This window comes from Spodoptera frugiperda, chromosome 8, assembly GCF_023101765.2.
Source record: "Spodoptera frugiperda isolate SF20-4 chromosome 8, AGI-APGP_CSIRO_Sfru_2.0, whole genome shotgun sequence".
Lineage (NCBI taxonomy): Eukaryota > Metazoa > Arthropoda > Insecta > Lepidoptera > Noctuidae > Spodoptera > Spodoptera frugiperda.
In genome coordinates, this window is record NC_064219.1 from 4,695,075 (window position 1) to 4,708,380 (window position 13,306).

Here is a 13,306-nt window from a genome sequence, read left to right on the forward strand (position 1 = left end):
AATAGGTGCGCTTGGAGAGGTGCGCTTCAAAACAGTTGCGCTTCGAGGAATACCTCCTGATGCCTGATCCGGAGCTGCGGGATTACCGGGGCTCCGGCTCGAAAAGCAGGAGTAGGAACGGGGTGGTTTTTAGTCAGTAAGACTCTGACACTCTCTCTCGCCTCGCCCAAAGCATGTTTACCCCTCAAAAAAGGCTACATCGCTACACTTTTTGGATTCATTACGATTTCTTACATACATGTTTACCGATGACTTTAAAAAAACTTTATATAAAATACTTAAATGTACTTGCATTATTCTCCAACGATTTTACTGCAACAATGTCGAATTTCCATCATCCATGTATTTTATTTAATATTTAGGTATGTATGACGCTATCCCAAAATTTCAAATGACTAGAAAACACAATCAGTTAACATAGGACGAATCCACAACACTGCGTTGCGGCGACGCATCGCAAAAATCTACGAGGCCGCGTATCGTGGAAATTTCCGATGCGACGGCGCGTCGTAAGGCCGCGAACGCACAGACGGGTGGCTTGCTTAGCGCCTAGTGTCTAGCGCGTCACCTAGCGAGTAGCCCAGTAAAACGAACGTTCTAAAATGAACATGGATGCACGCCAAGCGACTAGCTAGGCGCTAAGCGCGCAGTGCAGCCGGTCGCGTTCATTTTAGAACGTTCGTTTTACTGGGCTACTCGCTAGGTGACGCGCTAGACACTAGGCGCTAAGCAAGCCACCTGCCTGTGCGTTCGCGGCCTAAGAGTATGCGACGCGGCGACGCGCTAGCGTTCAGTGGATATCGTGGGTAGGTCGTATCCGATGAAATTTTTGCGTTGCGACATCGCATCGCATTGCGGTTCGACGTCGTTTTTGCGATGCAACGCCGCAACGCAGTGTTGTAGATTCGCCCTTCTACAACAGATTTCTAAGCGCACCAAGGTACTTCAGCATCAAACACATGTCTTGGAGGATGAATGGCATGAGACGCGTGGTGAGGTTGCGGAGATCCATGCAGCAGCTCACACATGAAGCTGATGTAGGTGATGGCCAGCCTCAGGGTCTCGATGCGGGACAGCCGCTTCTCGTAGGCAAAGGTCGGCACCTAGACAAAGATAAATCATTAAAAAAGCGTAATAAAATGGTGTTAAGTAGGAGAACTGGGGATAAAAGACCTGGTACTGGCCACATATAACCAATACCGTGTCGTGTGCCGTGTCGTGAGTTACATAGTAACCCGGTTATTATGGGAATAATTTTGATTGTTGTAGTAGGGACTCCCGAGCATTCTTTAAGACGGTTAGTACTATTGTACCAAAGTAGATTGATATACCTATCAAGACCAGAGAGTATTGTTTCCTCATCATGAGGTATCACTGTAGTCACAATAAGTGTAGTTCTTTCTACCTTCTGGCTTTCCTTGCACCACATTAACTTTTTTGAATCTTTATTTTTTTACAAGGTTCTTTCTTCACCACATTTATTTGATAAACTAGGATAGCTTAGCCGTTCAAATAATATACAATATATACAAATAATGTATTGATGATTCAAATATAAGCTATCAATTTTGCCTGGGATATGAACAATGAGTATGGCTTAAAACATTGACAAAAAGGCACTTACCTCTTCTCGCGAACGCTCAGCAGTAACTGGATGTACTGGTTAGTAAAAACATGCAATACAATGAGTATCAAGTACAAACCTTCCTCCGCAACCTATCGAAGCCCTCATTGAGGTTGAAGGTGCGACGTTGCTCGCGGATGTTGGCCGCGCGACGTTGCGCGACAGAGGCGACACGGTGCCGCGCCTTCTTGCCACCTGGCGACGACACGCATTCGTTTAGCTTAATAATCAATACCAACCTTCCTACGCAATTTATCGAAGGCTTCATTCAGATTGAACATGCGGCGTCGCTCGCGAATGTTGGCTGCGCGTCGCTGTGCCACGGACGCGACACGGCGACGTGGTTTCTTGCCGCCTGAAGGTACGCGAGCACCAGCGCGGCCGCCGCAACCCGCCGCCGACCACACTAGTCATGTTGATTGGTGGATAAAGTTATTATGCAATAAAACAACTGGGTATTCCTACAAAGTATATTAGAAAACTTGACAGTCTACAGCATTTTAACACAAACTCTTAAACGTTTCCTTATTAATGATCTACAGAACATTATTGAAGGAAAATCTTCCAGTATCGATGTACCGATGCGGTGTACGCACGCTTGAGGGTTTCAACGAAAATTAAATCTAGCCAGATGGGCAAGTCTGATGCTAAACCTAAATAAAATCAGTTTCATTTCAGTCAACATCTTCATTACTCTTATGGTGGCCATACGCGTTAGGTTTTGCACCACGGTTTTGCCCCTACATGCAAAACTGTACAGGCATAACCGATTTATATTGTACTGACAACTGTACAGTTTTCCCCATACACGCTAGGGTTTGCATGCACAGTTTTACATGTAAGGGCAAACCCGTCATGTAAAACCTAACGCATAATATGACTACCATTACAATGAAGAGTTTCATGTTGTCGAATAGTAAGCAGGTAACGCTCAAAGGTGTTAGAAATCCAATACCTTGTATACCGTATAATTTAACCAAAGTAACCGTAGAATTAAGGAAATAGTCTGACTGAAATTACCTAGGTCGGCCGGCGGGAACGCCAGGATGTCGGGGTACGGCACGGGTGCCGGCGGAGCGTCCCACAGCGGACCGTATGGAGACACCTCGCTACCCTGGACAGAAGAACAGCAAATAAATACAGATGAAGTTTGGGAGATCCATGCTTCAGCACGAATGGGCCGTTCGACCAGAGTGATATCAGAGCTTCACAGAAAACTGACAACGTTTTCATTGTGTGCATGAGGTTAGCGGAGGCCCAATTATCGCCCTTCTCAACCTTCCCAATCTCCGATTTCACAACAACTCTTCTCTCTAACGCCTCCGTCGTTCAGGGGCGGCGGCGATTGCTTACCATGAGGTGATCCGTCTGCTCGTTTACCGGGTTATAACATAAAAAAGAGAGATATATGAAGCTATGAAAGTACTGGGGTTGCAAGTAGATCACCATATAGGTAACGCGGCCCAGACCCGGAGCAGGTGTTGGAACCGGATGATTTTTAGTCAGTAAGAGACTTCTCCCGTCTCATTCAGTTGTCACTCTCACAAAAGAGTTGTCATTGATATATCATCTTATATTGGAATACTTATAGATACTTTCTGAGTCATTTACCAAGCCTTACGCAAGAGTTTTGAAATAAATGTTCTAGTATATTTGACCTTTTTTGTAGGGGAATTCATTGAAAATTACCAAAAAAAATAGATACTATTTTAAGATAATATGGAGAAGCAAGTACCTAATAATGATGAAGAAATATTGTTTTCCTGCATCATTTGACTTTTACCCAGAATTTTAATCATTCTGCTGGTCATTAAAATATTATAAACGTCTATTCCTAAAAAAAAACGCTCCACATAAAATGACAACGACATAAAATTACGAATTGGGACAGGAAATAAAGTATTCGACATTTTAATAAAACTAAGCAGATTTGATTTATTACAAAGACATGGAGTTATTTTTAAGGTATATCATATGATATTAAAAATTAAAGATAGTAAATCGGGAAGAAAAAAAATTAACATACTGCTGAGCTGCTCCAGACGTGCGGCGTCTCGCTGCCGTAGGACATCAGCGGGAAATGAATCTTGATACCTTTGCACAGACCCTTGGACAAAACTGACACCACCCTTCAGGCACTAGGGACCACTCGAGGACCTCACAGACCGACCACAACCCACGAAGCACCAAAATGAACTAAATCAAAATATATCTTCACGCTCTGGACTTGCAATTTTATTAATTTTACTTGCTTTACAATAATACACCCAAAATTTGATGGTATAAAGACAAAATTGCAATATCAAGGCAGAATTTCACCCCTAACCATAGTTGAAACAGTCTTCACGCTTCTGATTGGCTAGTTGAAGGGAGAGATGAGGGTGGTAAGTTGTGATTGGTCGCAGCAGGCGCAAGAGGCGGTCTGTATCGACCTCTGATTTCTGAATTCTGCTGTAAAATGTGAAAGCTGTGGAAAATACATGGCTGACATGGTACAGCATAGGTACAGTGATATAAATGTTAAACTATAAAACCAATAAAATAGTCAGTAATTTGTTAAACGTTTTGTATAAACCTTTAGGTAACTATTAGGTACCGTACTTATCTAAAACCTCAACCATTGAGTAGATACTTATATAACTTTATTTTCATCAAATAAATGATATTTCTTAACAAAATTTAACAACAGCTTTCCGTCTGCTTCAAGAACGTAGTTAGTTAGGTACTCCACAAAAGCTAACCGCGGGCCCACGATGTCGATGCACAGTATGTATTTTTGATTGGCTTATTGATATTTTTCATCTAAACTTCCTACGCAAGTGATCAAATTTTCTTTCACCATAAATAACAAACATCAAACAACCCGTGAAAGTCCACTGCTGTATTACGGGCCATTTGTAATCTCTACAAAAGAGGAGATTACCATAATCTCCACGTTTGGTAAACGGATTGGAGATCTCAGTTGTAAAGGATCAGGTTTATAAGAGTACGCTGCTGATGCCCGGTTACCTACAGTTAAATATTATTTAGTCGACTCTTAGAACGACACCCAAGACCAGAATACTCTTAGATACAAATTTTAATGTGTTTATTATGAAATTAAAACTAGGTAAGAACTTGTCATAAAATCTAAAGATACACCTGCAACCTGCTACTAATCGTTCCAGAGCTACGGACAACGTAACAGGTTACCGGGGCATCGGCTCAAAGCAGAAGGAACGGGATGGTTTTTAGTCAGTAAGAGTCTGACACTCCCTCTCGCCTCGCCCATGGCGGGAGACGTCATGGGATGAAAAAAAAGTTATTCGTAAGTATTAGCACGTATTAGCAACCGCCAATCCATTATTGAACTTACCTATCACATTACGAGTACCTATGCAAGAATTGGTAAAATTTTCCTTCAGATGCAATTCAGTACTTAACTAGTAATAAAATCAAAAGATGCACCTGCAACTAATAATATTCGTATTGGCTAATCTGTTATTGATCATATCGCATTAGCTAGATAGGCGTGACCGGGACAGATGGCGGATTAGCCACGCATGCATTGTCCTGCTGACGAAATTGACGATATTTGTCAACTTTGACACAAAATTGGTGCAGATTGGGTAAAGCTTTTCATTTCTTTCGAAGAGGGGTTGTATTGATGTGTTAATTCTTTTTGTCTGTCGCGTTGATTTCGTAAAACTGCTGCGAAGTCCTATATTTGAAAGTTTTATTAGGATTTTAACTCTCTTCTGTGCTAGCTCTGGTCGCTCTTGAGCTCGCTGTCGTTACAGCGGTAGGTCACCGCTCTGAAGAGTGGCTTGAGAGGCGCTATAGCGTGTTTACATACCGCCCGACGCAGGTGCTTAGGTACCGATCGGAAGCTGCGGACTATGCAGCGGGCTTGCTAGAGGCTCTGGCTCGAAAAGCAGGGTAGTTTTTAGTCAGTCAGAATTTGAATCTGTCGCCTCGCCCAAGGTGGGAGGAGTAATTAGATGATTGTCCCCTTCAGAAAAATAAAGCTGTGCCTGCTCTGGACTGATCTTCCATTATATCAGCAGAATTAAAGAGCGATTAACTACTTAGGTAGGTACATTCTCTTTAAGATATCTTTAACTAAATCTATACCTTCGTGCGCCTAACTTTTACCTACAACCGCTACGCCGTCGGCAGCTTTAGATACGTGTTCTCATTTCTCAGAGTCCGTCCACTAATCACTAAACCCAAACTCTTAAAAGATCAATATCTAACAAGAGTGTCCAATACAATACAAATCCGTGTCAAATTATGAGATTTAGAAAAACATGTCACCGAATTACACGCTTCAATTACAAAGGGTAGGGCTGTTATTAAAGTCAGGGGGCGTTGGAGCGGCCGCACGTGGTGCCGGGGGGCAAAATATGTTTTGATATGATAACTAATGCGTCGCTTTGTGAACTAATTGTTTGGGGTAGCTGCGTAACAAGGCGGTGATTGAATGTGATGCAAGTGCATCGCCACCGATGTGGTTTGTTGATGTAAATTTGTATTTTGTTTTAAATGGATTTTTGTATCGAGTTACTGTTTTGTCAACGTGATAAGCGATTCATGTTTGATCTACCTAACTATGGTATTAAATGAAATATTAGTTTTGATATTAAAGAAACTTATTACTTACTTACTTAAATAATTACCTAGGTACTTAATTTGAGGGGTGAAAATAATTCACTGACTTCTCCCGCCTTGAATGAGGCGACAGGGAGTGCTAGACTTACTAACTAAAAACCACCCCTACTGTCTTCGAGCTGGAGCCCCAGTGACCCGCTAGGTAGTCCGCAGCTTCGGAATACTTAAGTACTTTGAGACCCAAACGGCGAAATGAAAGTGCAACTGCAAGTGTAACTTAAAATCAATAGCTAGACCTTTCATCAGTGGCTTTGTATAACTAGCAAAAAGTATTGGTAGATCAGATAATACCTAGTCTAGTAGGTAACTATACTGCCAATGATTCTTTTTTTTATTCAAGTTTGGTATTAAAAAGTCAAATCGTAAATTGTATTTTATACTCTTCTAACAACCACACGAGCGTACAATCGCCTTTTCTACGCAAATGCGCTAATATGTTTTTAATAAATCGGAACCGAAGATAATGCCTCGTTTGGACACACTCACACAATGCGAGGATGACGCGGGACAATTATGAAGGGTGATCCCAAATGGGGGTGATCTTTTAATATTCCCGCGAGTTATACTTTATTGAAAATATTGTATATTTTTTTTATTCTTGACACAAATAACAGTGCTATTTCCAGTCAAGAATCAGGTGGTGCAGAGAAATAAAGCGGTTGAGGTGTATTTGTTTTAATTGGATAATTAATACTCATATCTAGTTTACATAATATAGGGCTTTTCTTACGGTTTAAATTACTTTTTTATAAAGAACTACGCCATTATGACTATTTTTATGGTATAAACGCCCCTAAACGAGGCTCATTCGTGCCGAAGCATGGCTCTGTCACACTAACGTATTATTCCAATGTGTATTAATCACTTGTATGTCGGTATATAAGACACAATAGAAAAAACATTGTGACTCGCGTAGATCTGCGTTCCGACAGACAACGGGTTAATCCGTGTTTCGAACACAACAAGAAATAAAGAATTGGGTAGCGAAAACGGTACAGCTATTCACTTGTCGTTACTAATGGACATCAGCATTCATCATGCATAGATATTTTCGATTTTACATGTATTTATTTTTCACCATTTGAATACAAGTCCACAGGAGCGGAGCTATAGTACCCGTTCTTCTTTAGTTCACTTACGACTACTCGATTATCAAGATAGGTTCATTTTGTATCTGTTTAAAAAGAAAATAAATAAGAACACGTTGTATATCAAAATGATCATTTAATATACTTCTTCATTATAATTAACTATATTAAAGTTGTCTATGTATTTATCTAAGGGCGTGAGTCGCGCGATATCTCGGACCCCGCGTCATTTGAGCGTCAGGAGGTTTCCTTGACCTTGCCGTTTTCGGGTGCCTTAGTCGTGATGCGTTCCATCACCTCGTGGTTATAGGTTGAATGTAGCATTAGGCCTAGGACTCCAGCTCTGTGGACAAAATAATAAGAGGATTAATAAGTTGTTTTATATGGAATCTAGCTGTTAATTTCTCTGTTGGAAATCTCGTTGTTGTCTTTGAAATAAATTGAAATTAATAATGATGACACCTTATTTCTTCAACGTTTGATTTTAAATTTTAATATTATTAAATCTGGTAGGTGTAATTTCTTTTATCACACCAACTTATCTAACAACTGCACCAAATTGGATAATGGTTAAGAAACCATATTCATTTATTCCAGGAATATTATATTCCAATACAAGTATATTTAAGCCTAAAATGTACAGTATGAATACCTATTATGAGATAGGCGCCAAATATTAGAAGCTAGGTATTGGCCAAACTATTCATGTCTGGTGTTGCGCAAACCAACATAGCAACAATACTAAACAGAGACATACTAAATTAACTAAAAATCTCGGATTTATAGTTAATACTAAACATCTGCTAATGGGCTACACTATACAAAACTTAAAAACATACCTAGAAGCCATAGCCAGTCTAATGCTCCTCTCTTGTTCCACTAGCTCATCCAACTTAAGCCACTGCCGCACTCTCTCCATGTCGATCTCAGCGCGCCGCAGTTTCTCCCACTGGTAATGCTTCAAGCAGGACTTCTTGGGGGCTCGGCAGAAGTCCCCCGTCGGCTTGAACACGTTGCGGACGAGAGGACAGCCGCAAACATCGTTGTCACCGACTTTTGGGTCTTTGAAGTGTTCTGGGCACATTACCTGGTGAAAGAGAGTATATTTAAAATAGTATTTAATATGAGACTAAACAAAGTTGTGGTGTATTGCTCTTCGGTTTACTTTTTCAATACTCTACTCTCTAGTGAAATGGTGTAGAGGTCAAAAGGTAGTATTATGTGGTAACTTTTGAAGCAAACATTATTACATTAATTGGCTTCCAATTTAAAATTTAGTTAGGTAAATATTACCCACGCAATGGTGGAATCTACGTAGCATCTATTTAAGAAACCTTATTAGTACTTAGGCTAGACTTGCTTTTCATCATTTGTCTATTTTATTTATTTTATTGACACGAACTTAACTTCGTATCGCTTCAAACATTGTTTTCTCACCTTTTAAACTTCCACAACTAATTCAAGACTATAATTTGGCGAATCGGTCCAGCCGTTCTCGACTACACGAAGTAGCGACTAACTAACGAACAGCAATTGATTTTTATATATTTATAGAGATAACAGTAATATATAAATGAAATTCCTCTCTCTTGAGCCCTGACCGCCGGTAGCTTGAATTTATCCCGTTACTGGTGGGCTACTGCTTTTTATATTTTTAAATGTTTTTTTTTCTAATTAAATATTTAAAAATGTAATGAACAAATAAGATAAATAAATAAATTATAATAGATAATAACACTCACCCTCAACCGCTTACAGTAGGTAGCATTAATAGGGTTGTAGTAGTCACAGAACATGCTCTGTCCGTCGATGCGCGTGCGATGCCTACTGCCGAACGACGCCTGCGCCTCGTACTTCACGAAGCATTTCTCCATGTGTTTGACTGCGGTGCGCGAGTGGATCTCATGGCCGCAAGTTATACAGTACATTGAAGTCTCGTCGTCTGCATCCTGGTGAAGAAATTATAATTGTAAATAAACACTTTAAAAGTAATAGAATATTGGATATTTAGGTACTAACAGTTAAGAGTAATAAAACGCGAAAAAAAAGTATTTATACTTTTTGAGGTTTTTTATGGTATAAGCCGGTAAACGAGCAGACGGATCACCCAATGGTAAACAATCGCCGTCGCCCATAAACACCCGAAACACCAGAGGCGTTACAAGTGCGTTGCCGGCCTTTTGGTGGTTATGAATTTAAGGTCTGCTAGAAATCGGAATTTGGGAAGATTGGGAAGGGGGGTAATTGGGTCTCCAGTAACCTCACTCACACAATGAAACCAGACATTTACTCCACGAAATAAACAATACAGGAATCACCTTAACCCTTAAACGAACAAACAAACAAAATACAATTTACAATAAAAATATATTATCAACCCTATTTACCTTATCATCGGTATGAACAATAGTAGCATTCTTCGCCCGGGCCACGATCGCGTCGAGGTCTGAGTGTTGCGTGTCGAGTGCACGTAGGGCAGCCTGCGCGCGCGCAATGCCCCCGCGCACCACTTCTAATGCTTTGCGATTCTTCTGCTCGGCCACGCACGAAGAAAGGGACCATTCTTGTATACGTTGTGGAAGGACCTGTGACGTAGAATACATGTTGAAGATTGTGATAGATGTTAAATTATTATTATATAATTTTATACATTTTGACGGAACTCTGGCTGCGCGAACAACGCTGCAGCGAGCGTCGCACAATGTTGCTAATGTTGTACTAGTTTCAAGCCATACATAGGGCTTGTAGTAAGTCCCATGTGTGGCTTGAAACCAGTCGAATTACCTTGTCCATCGTATAGGGTCACCATAATTCATTTACAAGATCCCACGAAAATTATAATATTAGCCATGGTTTCGTTTCTTTATATAATTATATAGAATTTGTGGTTGGTGTCTTTAATTTAGGTATAGAATTCGATCCTTACATAATAATAAAAATACTGTAAATATAGATCAATGCCACGACAGTACTATAATTTACACCTATAAAGAGTACCAACCAATACCAATCATACATAATGTATCTGTATTTGAGTATTTACCCTTATTGTTTTTTAGAATTATTATTTACTTGGTATATTTTCCCTTGTTACCTGGTAAATCCTAGCAGTAGCAAGCCTCATGCCGCACTGTGGGGAACAGTACTTGGACCCAAACTGCGCGACCCTGGTGCACTGAGGTCCATAGCACTGTCGAGCCTCGGCTGTTTGTAAGTGAGCAAGTGACTCCTCCGGCTCATGTTGCTCTCTTTCGTGGTGTTTCTTCTTGATTCTGTTGCTGCTGCTACAAGATTAAATGTTTGATATTCTTAAGTAGTCATAACAACCTAGACCTAGTAATTACTATGTAGTAAAACAATGTATTTTGTGGCTTAGTCCCTTTTCGGAAAGTTGGCCATGTAATGGACTTCTTCATTTTATGAGGGCGAATCCTTTAAGAGGCGCCTATATTTTAAACCACCCCGGTGGACACCCTCAGCACCTATAAAGCGCACTGGGTCCTCTAAAAGAACTGCTCTGGAACCCCCACAGTGCAACGCCTGTTACATATTCGTAGGGCGACGTGCGTGTCCCATGAGCCTCGTTGTGTTGCACGGCAACGCGTGGTCACTGTGACACCGTCTTCCCTATCTAATGGCCCCAATACACTATTCTTAACTTAACTTAACTTAGGGAATAACTGAAACCTCACGAGAATAGATAGTGTCTTGATATTCAACTTAATTGAATTCAATAGGATAAGTAAGCAATACTTGACTACAAAAATATACTAAAATTGTCGTAGAATTTCATCAAAATCAAGCAACATACAACACAAATGTATATTTACCTGGACTGTCTAGATGCTTTTTTACTCTTGATGCACATACGCATTTTACACTTCAACTTCACTTTATTACTGCTTCCATACTTGTACATATCCTCACAGACTTCGCAACTGAAACAAATATTTCATTAAGTCTCAGAACAAGAGTGTTACATGTCATAATATTATGTGCGATAATTAAATATTTATCTTTAACCATAATTGATTGTTATGATTATGTGCGAGTAACAATGCATGTTATAGGGCAGAATACTATAATATTATTATTATTTAATATTCCAGTCATTAATGGTATTTGACATTGAACTCTACTTCATAGGAGCTGCTTATGGTTTCGTTAGACATGTAACTAACTATGGATAGTAAGAAGAATGATTTATGTGATGCACTGCATTTACTAAGAACTAGCGACAGTGAAGCGTCCTGGCTTCACTCAGGGGCTACTTTCTAATATCCCCAATGGTAATTCCAGAATACACCGCAAATTACAGAGATGAGGTTAGTATCCTATACATATAAACACAATGAAATAGGCATTACTTTTATTTACCTTTAACCATTCAGTTAATATCAATTACCGTGCCCCTAGCATGCGGTTACAAAACGAAAAAAATCCCATTGTAGAAATACGACATCAGCCGCAGGGACACGGAACTATGTGCCACATATATGTGACAGAGGCAGTTAAAAAGCTGGTTAGTTTGTATTTAATACTCACTGTCCGCAATCATTAATCTGCAGACATCCCGGGCAGTCTCCGCAACCATCCTTATTGCTCTGTCTCTTCGAAGACTTGTTCTCTGAATGATCCTTCTCTTTCTTCTTCTTCTTTCTGTCTTCTCGGGGAGCTGAAGTATAATTTAGAGGTTAATCTTAAAATAAAAAATGTGATGAAGTGTATCTGATTACGAGAATTGTCAGACATTTCTCTGTAACTTTTTCAAAAATGGAAATATATTTCCCTTATTCTTTCCAGAGCTTACATAACAAAGCCTATCACCGAGTTATTTATTACTTTTTTTAAATAACTAAACTGTTTATGCTACATTAGTTGTTAATGTTGTCAATTTAACTAAAAATACCACAATAAACAAAAACTCACCAACATCTCCATCATTCTCCCTCTTCTGAGGTCTGAACCTGGTCTTGAGGGTAGGATCCTCTTCTCTGCAGCGATCACAGAAGTAGTTCTTAATGTATTTAGCTTCTCTCTCCGATATATTGATACAATCTCCGTGGTACCATTCCTCGCATGCATCGCAAGCTCTAAAATTGTTTAAATAATAATTAGGTTATGCAACACTAACAAAATTAAGCAACATAGTATAAAAAATCTAAATTAGGTTAAATTATTTGTCTTAATTGATTAATTCTATTCTTATATTTCCGTATATTGGCCCAGACACCACTAACAAATGACACCTGACAATAAACCTGAGTTTAAATTTCTAAATATTAGTTTGAAATCGCCAACCAGCTAAACCAGCATGTCAATGGGTTGTTTTGGGGTGTGTGGTGTTATCTATCCTTAGCCAGATGTTATAGGTAGAATAATTTGTTGTTTGGACAACCTATAATCATCCAACACATAACTATTTATGAGTAAATAATTGGTAAATATTATCAGTTAGAAGTACTAGTCACTTCACCGTGACAGCCCCCTTATAGTCAAATAATATACAAAATAAATAAAAGCAATAGAAATCGGCTTTACAACTCACATCATAAATCTTGAACTATCGGAAGATCGACATATGCAATACGCTTGTCCGGCTTGATTTAACAATGTCGTAATTTTAGATTGCCGCTCCGGTAGGTTAAATTGTTTAGCTATTTCTGCTTTCTGAAAAAAAGAATACTTTTTGTGAACCACATATTGATACAACAAATTTTATACTTTTATGCAAGCATTGTTGGTTAAAACTTACACTCTGTTTGTACTTCTTGTCACCCATCTTGCTAGAATTGTTTTTTAACTAATTTATTAATATTTACTGCTAAATAATACGATCTTTTGATAGCAACAAACAAAATCTCACGGACTTTCGTCCATTTTGGGCATTTTGATCATAGACAACTGACAACTTCACATTGACAACGACGTACGTCCACAGATA

At 39.4% G+C, this 13,306-nt stretch overlaps 2 protein-coding genes across 3 annotated transcripts; both read right to left on the minus strand.

Annotated features, from left to right (window-relative positions):
- Positions 1 to 757: 757 nt before the first annotated feature.
- LOC118275683 (protein Fer3) lies at positions 758 to 3,832 on the minus strand. Of its 2 annotated transcripts, none has more exons than XM_035593745.2 (4): positions 3,651 to 3,832; positions 2,645 to 2,738; positions 1,704 to 1,819; positions 758 to 1,103 (listed from the first exon to the last, which is right to left on the minus strand). In XM_035593745.2, exons 1-4 carry the CDS (start codon positions 3,693 to 3,695, stop codon positions 927 to 929), a joined length of 432 nt encoding a protein of 143 aa, XP_035449638.1. In that variant the 5' UTR covers positions 3,696 to 3,832; the 3' UTR covers positions 758 to 926. The 2 variants fall into 2 exon arrangements, with proteins under 2 accessions (XP_035449638.1, XP_035449637.1); XM_035593744.2 differs by lacking the exon at positions 1,704 to 1,819 and adding an exon at positions 1,864 to 2,030 and having other exon boundaries at positions 3,651 to 3,831.
- Positions 3,833 to 7,478: 3,646 nt separating this feature from the next.
- LOC118275290 (CXXC-type zinc finger protein 1) lies at positions 7,479 to 13,282 on the minus strand. Its single transcript, XM_035593200.2, has 10 exons — positions 13,118 to 13,282; positions 12,911 to 13,032; positions 12,292 to 12,455; positions 11,908 to 12,037; positions 11,193 to 11,300; positions 10,457 to 10,646; positions 9,750 to 9,947; positions 9,105 to 9,311; positions 8,202 to 8,449; positions 7,479 to 7,705 (listed from the first exon to the last, which is right to left on the minus strand). The coding sequence occupies exons 1-10, from the start codon at positions 13,142 to 13,144 to the stop codon at positions 7,600 to 7,602; spliced, it is 1,500 nt and encodes a 499-aa protein (XP_035449093.2). The 5' UTR covers positions 13,145 to 13,282; the 3' UTR covers positions 7,479 to 7,599.
- Positions 13,283 to 13,306: the final 24 nt, after the last annotated feature.

Excerpts from the sequence above, each read along its gene's own strand:
- LOC118275290 (XM_035593200.2), bottom strand. The coding sequence starts at position 13,144 with ATGGGTGACAAGAAGTACAAACAGAGT. Across the intron at positions 13,033-13,117 it reads ACAAGAAGTACAAACAGAGT|AAAGCAGAAATAGCTAAACA; the intron begins GTAAGTTTTAAC and ends TCTTTTTTTCAG. Across the intron at positions 12,456-12,910 it reads GATAGTTCAAGATTTATGAT|AGCTTGCGATGCATGCGAGG; the intron begins GTGAGTTGTAAA and ends AAACAATTTTAG.
- LOC118275683 (XM_035593744.2), bottom strand. The coding sequence starts at position 3,695 with ATGTCCTACGGCAGCGAGACGCCGCACGTCTGGAGCAGCTCAGCA. Across the intron at positions 2,739-3,650 it reads ACGTCTGGAGCAGCTCAGCA|GGTAGCGAGGTGTCTCCATA; the intron begins GTATGTTAATTT and ends TCTTCTGTCCAG. Across the intron at positions 1,104-1,863 it reads TCGATAAATTGCGTAGGAAG|GTGCCGACCTTTGCCTACGA; the intron begins GTTGGTATTGAT and ends ATCTTTGTCTAG.